This window comes from Tachyglossus aculeatus, chromosome 3 (assembly GCF_015852505.1).
Source record: "Tachyglossus aculeatus isolate mTacAcu1 chromosome 3, mTacAcu1.pri, whole genome shotgun sequence".
Classification (NCBI taxonomy): Eukaryota; Metazoa; Chordata; class Mammalia; order Monotremata; family Tachyglossidae; genus Tachyglossus; species Tachyglossus aculeatus.
Genome location: NC_052068.1, coordinates 12,056,387 through 12,069,943, shown reverse-complemented (window position 1 = coordinate 12,069,943; position 13,557 = coordinate 12,056,387). Strand labels below are relative to the sequence as shown.

Below are 13,557 nucleotides of genomic sequence, written 5' to 3'. Positions count from 1 at the left end.
GCTATGCTTGATACACAGTAGCAGCGTGGCTCAGTGGAAAGAGCCCGGGCTTTGGAGTCAGAGGTCATGGGTTCAAATCCCGGCTCCGCCAGTTGTCAGCTGGGTGACTTTGGGCAAGTCACTTCACTTCTCTGGGCCTCAGTTACCTCATCTGGAAAATGGGGATGAAGACTGTGAGTCTCCCGTGGGACAATCTAATCACCTTGTAACCTCCCCAGCGCTTAGAACAGTGCATTGCACATAGTAAGCGCTTAATAAATGCCATCATTATTATTATTATTATTTTACTACAAGTTAATTAGGTGAGGCCCAGACCCCGTGTGCCGGGGGGGCTCACAGTCTAAATCAGAGGGAGAACAGGGATTGAATCCCTATTGAACAGATGAGGAAACTGAGGTGTGGTGAATAATAATAATAATAATAATAATGGCATTTATTAAGCACTTACTATGTGCAAAGCACTGTTCTAAGCGCTGGGAGTTTACAATAATAATAATAATAATAATTATGGCATTTATTAAGCGCTTACTATGTGCTAAGCACTGTTCTAAGTGCTGGGGAGGTTACAAGGTGATCAGGTTGTCCCACGGGGGGCTCACAGTCTTAATCCCCATTTTCCAGATGAGGTAACTGAGCCCCAGAGAAGTTAAATGACTTGCCCAAAGTCACACTGCTGACAATTGGCAGAGCTTGGGTTTGAACCCATGACCTCTGATTCCAAAGCCCAGGCTCAAGTGACTTGCCCAAGGTCACCAAGCAGGGAAGTGACAGAGCCGGGATTAGGAGCCAGGCCCTCTGACTAGAGAAGCAACACGGCGTAGTGGCTAGAGTCCACCAGGGATTCAGAAGGTCATGGGTTCTAATCCCGCCTCTGCCACTTGTCTGCTGTGTGACCTTCGGGAAGTCACTTCACTTCTCTGGGCCTCAGTTACCTCATCTGCAAAATGGGGATGGGCCCTGTGAGCCCCACGTGGGACAGGGACTGTGTACAACCTGATTGCCTTGTATCTACCCCAGCGCTTAGAACAGTGCCTGGGACATAATAAGCGCTTAACAAATACCATCATTATTATCATTACCAGAACCACGCTCTTTCCACCGGATCAGGCTGCTTCTCAAAGAAAAAAAAAAAAACCAAAAACCAAATTCCTCCACAAGTAGAAGTCCCTTAGTCTGGCTGTACTTACCTCATCACCTGCTCCTCCGACCCTCGCCGCCCAAAGCGTGGAGATTGTGAAAACAGGAGTTCAGGCTACACAAACATCCTCACGCCTCAGCTCCCTCCCTGACTTTGAAACTCCATTTCCTCCCTAGAGGTATTGCTGACTGGAGAAGAACCACCCAACCCAATTTCGATGACGAGGAAGACAAAACGCTCCAGAAGCGTTCCACTCTTTTCGAGACCGAAAGACAGACGGGAGAAACCCACGCTTTTAAATACTTTATGCTTGGGCGATATTTTGCGTGTCCGAGTGGCCGGATCTTTTGTTATTTCCAGTTTCCAGGCCAGGAAGGGTCGGCCGTTCCAGTTGGCTTCGAAGAGCGGGAAGAGCGACGGGTTCAAGGGATAAAAGTTACGAAGAGCAGAAGGGTTACCCTGCTAGGATTCCGACGGAGAGCCAGGGCCGGGCGAGAGGAAGGATCTGGCGATCGGACGGGAAGGCTAACGGGAGGCGAGCGGGTGGTTGTCGGGGCAAGTGGAGAGGGAGAGGGAGCCCGAAGCGGGGTGCCGGCGGGGAGCTGGGGGCCTCAGAGTCTGGGCTTGTGCTGCTGGGACTCCGGGTCGTACAGGCCGATGAGCCGGTCGGCTTCCCTCCAGCCGGAGAGCAGGGCACCGTGGGTGGTGGAGTAAAACGTGCGGTGGGTGGCTTCTCCAGCAAACAGCACCTGTGCTTCCAAGGGCAAGGCAGAGGGGATTGATAATACTACTAATAACGATGGTATCTGTTAAGCCCTTACTATGTGCCGGGCGCCGTTCGAAGCGCCGGGGTAGATACAAGGAAATTGGGTTGGTAACAGTCCGGCTCACAGTCTTTAATGCCCTCCCTCCACATATCCGTCAAGCTAGCTCTCTTCCTCCCTTCAAAGCCCTACTGGGAGCTTAGTACAGTGCTCTGCACACAGTAAGCGCTCAATAAATACGACTGAATGAATGAGAGCTCAATTCCTCCAAGAGGCCTTCCCAGACTGAGCCCTTTTTCCTCTCCTCCTCCCCATCCCCCCCCACCCTACCTCCTTCCCCTCCCCACAGCACTTGTATCAATCAATCAATCGTATTTATCGAGCGCTTACTGTGTGCAGAGCACTGTACTAAGCGCTTGGGAAGTACAAGTTGGCTATATATATATATATATATATATATATATATATATATATATATATATATGTTGAAAGATTCAATCAATAATGTTTTATATATATATATATGTTGAAGGATTCAATCAATAATGGTATTTATGGAGGGCTATGTACAGAGCACTGTACCAAGTCCTGAGTACAATAAAGTTGGCAGACAAGACTCCCTGACCTCCAAAACAATAAATTAATGTCTGTACGGGGCAAACCACATCAGATTGGAAAATATTTTTGCAGAACCCACATTTTTTAAACAGTCCTTTGTGAGCCAACTAACAAAAAGGATATTTGTAACTACCTGGAGAATATGTTATTACATGGGATTGGCATTTTCAGGGCTTCACAGGTATTACTTATACCTATATTACCTGTATATATGTATATATGTTTGTACATATTTATTACTCTATTTATTTATTTATTTATTTAACTTGTACATATCTATTCTATTTATTTTATTTTGTTAGTATGTTTGGTTTTGTTCTCTGTCTCCCCCTTTTAGACTGTGAGCCCACTGTTGGGTAGGGACTGTCTCTATATGTTGCCAATTTGTACTTCCCAAGCGCTTAGTACAGTGCCCTGCACATAGTAAGCGCTCAATAAATACGATTGATTGATTGATTGATTGTTAATGTGCATATAGCTTTAATTCTATTTGTTCTGAAGACTTTGATACCTGTCTACATGTGTCAAAGCCCTACTGAGAGCTCACTGCCTCCTCCCAGACTGAGCCCCTTTTCCTTTCCTCCTCCCCATCCCCCCGACCCTACTTCCTTCCCCTCCCCACAGCACTTGTATATATATTTGTACAGATTTACTATTCTATTTATTGTTAATGGTGTGCATATAGCTTTAATTCTATTTGTTCTGACGACCTTGACACCTGTCTACGTGTTTTGTTTTGTTGTCTGTCTCCCCCGGACTGTGAGCCCATTGTTGGGTAGGGACCGTCTCTATATGTTGCCGATTTGTACTTTCCAAGCGCTTAGTACAGTGCTCCACACACAGTAAGCGCTCAATAAATACGATCAAATAAATGAATGAATTTAATCCTCATTTTACAGATGAGGGAACTGAGGCCCAGAGAAGCGAAGTGACTTGCCCAAGGTCACACAGCAGATAAGTGGAAGAGCCAGGATTAGAACCCATGGGCTTCTGACTCAGCGGCACCCTCAGAACGAGCTCTCCGTGGCGATAGGAACAGCGGCGCTGATAATGATCACGATAGTAAGAATCCGGGATTTGTGAAGCTAGCCTGGAAGCTCGCTGTGGGCAGGGAATGTGCCCATTTATTGCTGTATTGTACTCTCCCAAGGGCTCAGTACCGTGCTCTGCACACGGTAAGCGCTCAAGAAATATGACTGAAATAATGAATGAATGAAGTGCTTACTATGTGCCAAGCACTGCGCTAAGCACTGGCGTACCTGCAATAATAATAATAATAATAATAATAATAATAATAATAATAATAATAATAATATTTGTTAAGCACTCACTATGTGTCGAAACTGTTCTAAGCACTGGGGTAGATACAAGTTAATCAGGTTGGACACAGTCCGTGTCCCACCTGGGGCTCCCAGTCTTAATCTCCATTTTCCAGATGAGAGAACTGAGGCCCAGTGAAGTGACTTGTCCAAGGTCACACAGCAGACAAGTGACGGAGCCGGGATTAGAACCCAGGTCCTTCCGACTCCTAAACCCATGCTCTTTCCATTGAGCCACGCTGCTTCTCTACGTCACATCAGACACAGGCCCTGTCCCACACGGGGCTCACGGCCCCCAGAGGAGGGAGGACATATATATAATAATAATAATAATGGCATTTATTAAGCGCTTATTATGTGCAAAGCACGGTTCTAAACGCTGGATGTATATATGTATACATGTATATATGTTTGTACATATTTATTACTCTATTTATTTTACTTGTACATATTTATTCTATTTTATTTTGTTAATATGTTTTGTTTCGTTGTCTGTCTCCCCCTTCTAGACTGTGAGCCCGCTGTTGGGTAGGGACCGTCTCTATATGTTGCCAACTTGGACTTCCCAAGCGCTTCGTACAGTGCTCTGCACACAGTAAGCGCTCAATAAATACAATTGAATGAATGAATGAATGAACTACAGTGCTCATCTTAAGTTTAAGGGAAGGTTTTTGTGAGCGAATAATACATTGGAGGAAAAAGAGCCACTGTACTGGGCAGCAGAGTCACATACAATGACAGTTTAACTAAGCACTGATGGGGTTTAATCCAAGAACTGAGACTGCTTTTACAGATGAGGTCACTGAGGCCCAGAGAAGTGAAGTGACTCGCCCAAAGTCACACAGCTGACAATTGGCGGAGCCGGGATTAGAACCCATGACCTCTGACTCCAAAGCCCGGGCTCTTTCCACTGAGCCACGCTGCTTCTCTAATAGCACTTCTTGCTTAAACCCTCCCCTTTCATATGTGACAGATCACAGTCCCCTCCCCGCCCCCATGTGCAATGGCCTTTGGAAGTGACATCCCGTCCAGTACACTTTCCCCGGTTAACTTCTCATTTCCGCAGTTTTATGTGCCAGGTATCTTATGCACTGGGGTAGATACAGGTAGAGAAGCAGCGTGGCTCAGTGGAAAGAGCCCGGGCTTTGGAGTCAGAGGTCGTGGGTTCAAATCCCAGCGCCACCACTTGTCAGCTGTGTGACTTTGGGCAAGTCACTTCACTTCTCTGGGCCTCAGTTCCCTCATCTGGAAAATGGCGATTAGGATTGTGAGCCCCACATGGGATAACCTGATCACCTTGTAACCTCCCCAGCGCTTAGAACGGTGCTTTGCACATAGTAAGCGCTTAATAAATGCCATTATTTTTTTTTTTTAATCAGGCTGGACACAATCTGTGTCCCACATGGGCCTCAAACACTTAATCCCCATTTTATAGATGAGGAAACGGAGGCCCAGGGAATAATAATAGTGTTACTTGTTAAGTGCTTACTCGGTGCTCAGCGCTGGACTGAGCACTGGGGGTAGATATAAGATCAACACGTCAGACAGAGTCTCTGTCCAACATGGGGCTCAAGGTCGAAAGCGGAGGGAGGACAGGTATTTTTTCTTCTAATGATATTTGTTAAGCGCTTACTGTGTGCCAGTCGCTGTACTAAGCGTTGGGGTAGATACAAGTAAATTGGGTTGGACACAGCCCCCGGCCCACGTGGGACTCCCACTGTCTTAATCTTCATTTTACAGATCAATCAATCGATCGATCGTATTTATTGAGCGCTTACTGTGTGCAGAGCACTGTACTAAACACTTGGGAAGTACAAGTTGGCAACATATAGAGACGGTCCCTACCCAACAGTGGGCTCACAGTCTAAAAGGGGGATTAGAGGTCATTGAAGCCCAGCAATGGGAAGTGACTTGCCCAAGGTCTAGACTGTGAACTCGTTGTGGGCAGGGAATTTGTCAGTTTAGGTTCCCTTGTACTCTCCCAAGCATTTAGTACAGTGGGCCGCGCGCAGTAAGCGCTCAATAAATACAATTAAAAGAACAAATGGAAGTGCCGGGATCAGAACCTCTCTCCACTAGGAGAACAGCGTATTAAATCCCCATCCCCATTGACAAGCAGCGTGGCTCAGTGGGAAGAGCCTGGGCTTTGGAGTCAGAGGTCATGGGTTCAAATCCCGGCTCCGCCACTTGTCAGCTGTGTGACTTTGGGCAAGTCACTTCACTTCTCTGTGCCTCAGTTACCTCATCTGTAAAATGGGGATTAAGACTGTGAGCCCCACATGGGACAACCTTCCTTCCCTTCCCCACAGCACCTGTATATATGTATATATGTTTGTACATATTTATTACTCTATTTATCTATTTATTTATTTTACTTGTACATATCTATTCTCTTTATTTTATTTTGTTAGTATGTTTGGTTTTGTTCTCTGTCTCCCCCTTTTAGACTGTGAGCCCGCTGTTGGGTAGGGACTGTCTCTATATGTTGCAAACTTGTACTTCCCAAGTGCTTAGTACAGTGCTCTGCACACAGTAAGCACACAATAAATACGATTGATGATGATGATGATGACAACCTGTTCACCTTGTAATCTCCCCAGCACTTAGAACAGTGCTTTGCACATAGTAAGGGCTTAATAAATGCCATTATTATTATTATTCTAGACTGTGAGCCCACTGTTGGGTAGGGACTGTCTCTATAGGTTGCCAACTTGGACTTCCCAAGCGCTCAGTACAGTGCTCTGCACACAGTAAGCGCTCAATAAATACAATTAAAAGAACAAATGGAAGTGCCGGGATCAGAACCCCTCTCCACTAGGAGAGCAGCGTATTAAATCCCCCTTCTAGATTGTGAGCCCACTGTTGGGTAGGGACCGTCTCTATATGTTGCCAACTTGGACTTCCCAAGTGCTCAGTACAGTGCTCTGCACACAGTAAGCGCTCAGTAAATACGACCGATTGATTGACTGATCCGTCACGGACGAGGTCCCCGAGGCCCAGAGAAGCGAAGCGACCGGCGGGCCTCGGGTCCGTCCACCCGGGCGGCCGCGCGCGAGCTCACCTGCGGGCTGGGGCCGTCGGCGGGCAGGGGCTCGGCCAGCAGGTCGACGTCTTCGCCGGTGCTCCCCACGGCCACGTAGCTGTAGGAGCCGCGGGTGTACGGAGCGCTGTGCCACTTGGAACGCAACACGCTCTTGGGCGCCGGCAGCTGTGGATTTCCTGGACCCCAGAGATGCAGGCCGTTGTTAGCTCCTCGGGGGGCGGGGGGATCCGGCCTTTCCTGGACTCTCCCTGCAGCGCAGTATGGTCTGACCTCCCCAAAGTCACTTACCCACCTTCTCCAGGCCCCCCGGCTCTCAACGCTCTCTGCTACTCTCCCATCCTTCCCAGCAGTATCCTCAGAGCTCCTCAGAGCTCCTCTCAAGTGCTACTCTGGCCACCTGTGCTTCTGACCCCATTCCCTCTCATCTCATGAAATCTCTCACTCCGTCCCCTCTCCGCTCCTTAACTTCCATCTTCAACCACTCACTCTCCACTGGTTCCTTCCCCTCTGCCTTCAAACATGCCCATGTCTCTCCCATCCTAAAAAAAACCCTCTCCTGACCCCACCTCACCTTCTAGTTATCGCCCCATATCCCTCCTACCATTCCTTTCCAAACTCCTTGAACGAGTTGTCTACACTCGCTGCCTAGAATTCCTCAATAACAACTCTCTCCTCGATCCCCTCCAGTCTGGCTTCCGTCCCCTACATTCCACGGAAACTGCCCTCTCAAAGGTCACCAATGACCTCCTGCTTGCCAAATCCAATGGCTCATACTCTATCCTAATCCTTCTCGACCTCTCAGCTGCCTTCGACACGGTGGACCACCCCCTTCTCCTCAACACGCTATCTGACCTTGGCTTCACAGACTCCGTCCTCTCCTGGTTCTCCTCTTATCTCTCCGGTCATTCATTCTCAGTCTCTTTTACAGGCTCCTCCTCCCCCTCCCATCCTCTTACTGTGGGGGTTCCCCAAGGTTCAGTGCTTGGTCCCCTTCTGTTCTCAATCTACACTCACTCCCTTGGTGACCTCATTCGCTCCCACGGCTTCAACTATCATCTCTACGCTGATGAAACTCAGATCTACATCTCTGCCCCCACTCTCTCCCCATCTCTCCAGGCTCCCATCTCCTCCTGCCTTCAGGACATCTCCACCTGGATGTCTGCCCGCCACCTAAAGCTCAACATGTCGAAGACTGAACTCCTTGTCTTCCCTCCCAAACCCTGCCCTCTCCTGACTTTCCCATCTCTGTTGACGGCACTACCATCCTTCCCGTCTCACAAGCCCGCAACTTTGGTGTCATCCTCGACTCCGCTCTCTCATTCACCCCTCACATCCAAGCCGTCACCAAAACCTGCCGGTCTCAGCTCCTCAACATTGCCAAGATCCGCCCTTTCCTCTCCATCCATACCACTACCCTGCTCGTTCAAGCTCTCATCCTATCCCGTCTGGACTACTGCACCAGCCTTCTCTCTGATCTCCCATCCTCGTGTCTCTCCCCACTTCAGTCCATACTTCATGCTGCTGCCCGGATTATCTTTGTCCAGAAACACTCTGGGCATGTTACTCCCCTCCTCAAAAATCTCCAGTGGCTACCAATCAATTTGCGCATCAGGCAGAAACTCCTCACCCTGGGCTTCAAGGCTGTCCATCCCCTCGCCCCCTCCTCCCTCACCTCCCTTCTCTCCTTCTCCAGCCCAGCCCGCACCCTCCGCTCCTCTGCTGCTAATCTCCTCACTGGGCCTCGTTCTCACCTGTCCCGCCATCGACTCCCGGTCCACGTCATCCCCCAGGCCTGGAATGCCCCCAATCCCTCTGCCCACCCGCCAAGGTAGCTCTCTTCCTTCTTCAAGGCCCTACTGAGAGCTCACCTCCTCCAGGAGGCCTTCCCACACTGAGCCCCTTCCTTCCTCTCCCCCTCGTCCCCCTCTCCATCCCCCCCGTCTTACCTCCTTCCCTTCCCCACAGCACCTGTATATATGTATATATGTTTGTACATATTTATTACTCTATTTATTTATTTATTTATTTATTTGTACATATCTATTCTATTTATTTTATTTTGTTAGTATGTTTGGTTTTGTTCTCTGTCTCCCCCTTTTAGACTGTGAGCCCACTGTTGGGTAGGGACTGTCTCTATATGTTGCCAACTTGTACTTCCCAAGCGCTTAGTACAGTGCTCTGCACACAGTAAGCACTCAATAAATACGATTGATGATGATGACGATGCTCTGAGCGCAGGAAGCGCTCAATCAATACGATTGATTTAAAATTTTCTGTGTTTATTAATGCCTGTCTCCCCCTCTAGACTGTAGGCTCGTTGTGGGCAGGGAATTTTCTGTTTATTACCCTACTCTTCCAAGCACTTAGTACAATACTCTGCACGCACGAAGTGCTCAATAATGTCTGCCTCCCCCTCAGACCGTACGCTCAGTGGGGGCAGGGAATGTGTCTGTTTGCTGTTATAAATAAATACGATTGAATGAATGCATAATAATGATGGCATTTAACCCCCTCCTTCCTCTCCCCCTCCTCCCCCTCTCCATCCTTACCTCCTTCCCTTCCCCACAGCACCTGTATATATGTATATATGTTTGTACATATTTATTACTCTATTAATTTATTTATTTTACTTGTACATATCTATTCTATTTATTTTATTTTGTTAATATGTTCTGTTTTATTCTCTGTCTCCCCCTTCTAGACTGTGAGCCCACTGTTGGGTAGGGACCGTCTCTGTATGTTGCCAACTTGTACTTCCCAAGCACTTAGTACAGTGCTCTGCACACAGTAAGCGCTCAATAAAGATGATTGATTGATTGATTGATTACTCTATTTATTTATTTTATTTGTACATATTTATTCTATTTATTTTATTTTGTTAATATGTTCCATTTTGTTGTCTGTCTCCCCCTTCTAGGCTGCGAGCCCGCTGTTGGGTAGGGACCGTCTCTATAACTTGTACTTCCCAAGCGCTTAGTACAGTGCTCCAAACGCAGTAAGCATTCAATAAATACGATTGAATGAATGTTATATTGTCCTCTCCCAAGTGCTTAGTACAGTGCTCTGCTCACAGCAAGTGATCAATCAACATGACTGATTTAAAATTATTCACATATATCAATGTCTGCCTCCCCCTCAGACTGTAAGCTCATTGTGGGCAGGGAATGTGTCTGTTTATTGATATAGCGTACTCTCCCAAGAGCATAATACAGTGCTCTGCACATAGTAAGTGCTCAATAAATACAACTGACTTCAAATTTTTAGTGCATATTAATGTCTGTCTCTGCCTCTAAACTGTAAACTCATTGTGGGCTGCGAATGTATCATGTTTATTGTTCTACTGTACCCTCCCAAGCGCTCAGTACAGTGCTCTGCACCCAGTAAGTGTTCAGTAAATATGACTGAATGAGTGAATGACAACAGCTCCCTGGAGATTTGCCATTTCATCATCGTCAGTGGTATTTATTGAGCACTTACTATGATGACAGTATTTGTTAAGCGCTTACTATGTGCAAAGCACTGTACTGAGTACTAGTGAGAGCACAATACAACATAACTGGCAGACACACAATAATAATAATGATGGTATTTGTTAAGTGCTTACTATGTGCCACGCTCTGTTCTAGGCACTGGGTTGGCGGGGGAGGATACAAGGTAATCAGGTTGTCCCACGTGGGGCTCACAGTCTTAATCCCCATTTTACAGATGAGGTAACTAAGAGTCTCATAGAAGTGAAGTGACTTACCCAAGGTCACACACAGCTGACAAGTGGCGGAGCCGGGATTAGAACCCACGACCTCTGACTCCCAAGCCCGGGCTCTTGCCACTAAGCCACGCTGCTCCTCCCTCAATCAAGCAATCGATTGTATTTATGGAGCGCCATGTGCAGAGCACTGTACTAAGCGCTGGGAAGAGTAGGGTACAACAGAAATAATAATAATAATAATAATGATGGCATTTGTTAAGCGCTTACTATGTGCAAAGCACTGTTCTAAGCGCTGGGGGGGATACAAGGTGATGAGGTTGTCCCACGTGGGGATCACAGTCTTAATCCTCATTTTACAGATGAGGGAACTGAGGCTCAGAGAAGTGACTTGCCCAACGTCACACAGCAGACATGTGGTGGAGTGGGATTCGAACCCATGACCTCTGACTCCCAAGCCCGGGCTCTTGCCACTGAGCCACACTGCTCCTCCCTCAATCGAGCAATCATATTATTTAAGCGCCACGTGCAGAGCACTGTACTAAGTGCTGGGAAGAGTATGGTACAACAGCCTTCTAGACTGTGAGCCCACTGTTGGGTAGGGACCGTCTCTATATGTTGCCAACTTGTACTCTCCCAAGCGCTTAGTACAGTGCTCTGCACACAGTAAGCGCTCGATAAATACGCTTGAACGAATGAATTGGCAGGCACATTCCCTCAGTCAATCAACCAATGGCATTTATTCACATTCAGTCATATTTATTGAGCGCTTACTGTGTGCACAGCACTTGGGAAGTACAATCAATCAATCGGATTTATTGAGCGCTTACTGTGTGCACAGCACTGTACTAAGCGCTTGGGAAGTACAAGTCGGCAACATATAGAGACGGTCCCTACCCAACAACGGGCTCGGGTGCAGAGCACTGTACTGAGGGCTAGGGAGAGCGCGCTACAGCAGATGTGGTGGACACATTCCCTGTCCGCAAAGAGCTTGGAGGCCGGTGGCCTTTCCGTCTCGCAGGATGAGCAGTTTCAATCAATCAATCAATCGTATTTATTGAGCGCTTACTGTGTGCAGAGCACTGTACTAAGCGCTTAAGTTTCCACAACGAGAGGCACTGGGAGCCAGGACAGAAAGCCCAGGTGGCCGGGATTTTAGCCATTGGGCCCTTTCTGCCCATTGATTAACAGATAATTAACGGGCTCAGAGGGACAATTCTGACAGAAAGATCCACTTCCCTCCTCTGGGTCTGTTTTATTTTACTCTGGGGGTGGAGAGTTTAATTTATCATCATCATCATCATCATCAATCGTATTTATTGAGCGCTTACTGTGTGCAGAGCACTGTACTAAGCGCTTGGGAAGTACAGATTGGCAACATATAGAGACAGTCCCTACCCAACAGTGGGCTCACAGTCTAAAAGGGGGAGACGGAGAACAAAACCAAACATACTAACAAAATAAAATAAATAGAATAGATATGCACAAGTAAAATAAATAAATAAATAAATAAATAGAGTAATATCCGGTCAGGGCTTACACTCTGCCAAGCACTGTGCTTCGTGCCAACGATAATCGGGGTATTTGTTAAGCAGCGTGGCCCGGTGGGTAGGGCACGGGCTTGGGAGTCCAAAGGCCCCAGGTTCTAATCCCGGCTCCGTCGCTTGTCTGCTGTGTGACCTGGGGCAAGTCGCTTCACTTCTCTGAGCCTTAGTTCCCTATCTGTAAAATGGGGATTCTGACTGTGAGCCCCGTGTGGGACCGAGAATTGTGTCCGATCTGATATCTTGTATCTGCTCCACCACTTACAGCAGTGCCCGGCATATAGGAAGCGCTTAACAAATCCCACAATTATCATTAGGAGTACAGTGCTCTGCACACGGTAAGCGCTCAATAAATACGACAATGAATGAATGAATGAATATTAAGGGCCAAGCACTGTGCTAAGCACCTGTATATATGTATATGTTTGTACATATTTATTACTCTATTTATTTATTTATTTTACTTGTACATATCTATTCTATTTATTTTATTTTGTTAGTATGTTTGGTTTTTTTTTTTTTTCCTCTGTCTCCCCCTTTTAGACTGTGAGCCCAATGTTGGGTAGGGACTGTCTCTATATGTTGCCAATTTGTACTTCCCAAGCGCTTAGTACAGTGCTCTGCACATAGTAAGCGCTCAATAAATATGATTGATTGATTGATTGATTGATTGGAAGGGACAATACAATCAGATCAGTCCCTGTCCCACACAGGACTCCGGGACTAAGGGGGGCAGACCTTTGGGATGTGAGATGTTCTGAGGATGAAGTGGAAAGCAGTAACAACACAATGTGTCCTGGTGGAAAAAGTACAGCACGAAGAGTCAAGAGACCTGGGTTCTCCTCCCTGCTGTGTGAGACCTTGGACAAGTCATTTAACTTCTCTGGGCCTCGGTTTCCTCATCAGTAAAATGAGAATTAAATAGCCGTTCGCCCCTTTAGACTTTGAGCCCTGGGTGGGACGCAGGCTGTGTCTCTCCCTGACTGGATCTACCCCAGCAAGAAGCACAGTGCTTGGCAGAGTGTGAGCCCTGACCGGATATTACTCTATTTATTTATTTTACTTGTACATATCTATTCTATTTATTTTATTTTGTTAGTATGTTTGGTTTTGTTCTCTGTCTCCCCCTTTTAGACTGTGAGCCCACTGTTGGGTAGGGACTGTCTCTATATGTTGCCAATTTGTACTTCCCAAGCGCTTAGTCCAGTGCTCTGCACACAGTAAGCGCTCAATAAATACGATTGATGATAACGATGGCCGTATAAGGGGCCTATTGGGAAACCCAAGCGGGTTGGAACCGGGGCTCTCCTCTCTGAGAGCAAGATGTATATATGTTTGTACATATGGAGTATATATGTATATATGTTTGTACATATTTATTACTCTATGTATTTATTTTACTTGTACATATTTATTCTACTTATTTTA

At 46.9% G+C, this 13,557-nt stretch overlaps 1 protein-coding gene across 1 annotated transcript in view; it reads right to left on the bottom strand.

Moving 5' to 3' along the window:
* Positions 1–1,428: 1,428 nt before the first annotated feature.
* PAOX (polyamine oxidase) overlaps positions 1,429–13,557 on the bottom strand; it is a 30,770-nt gene continuing 18,641 nt past the window's right edge. Inside the window, exons 6-7 of the mRNA XM_038743319.1 lie at positions 6,901–7,058; positions 1,429–1,892 (exon numbers count right to left, since the gene is read on the bottom strand). Of these exons, the coding sequence (XP_038599247.1) occupies positions 1,593–1,892; positions 6,901–7,058 (458 nt within the window). The 3' untranslated portion in view covers positions 1,429–1,592. The remainder of the gene's footprint in view (positions 1,893–6,900; positions 7,059–13,557) is intronic.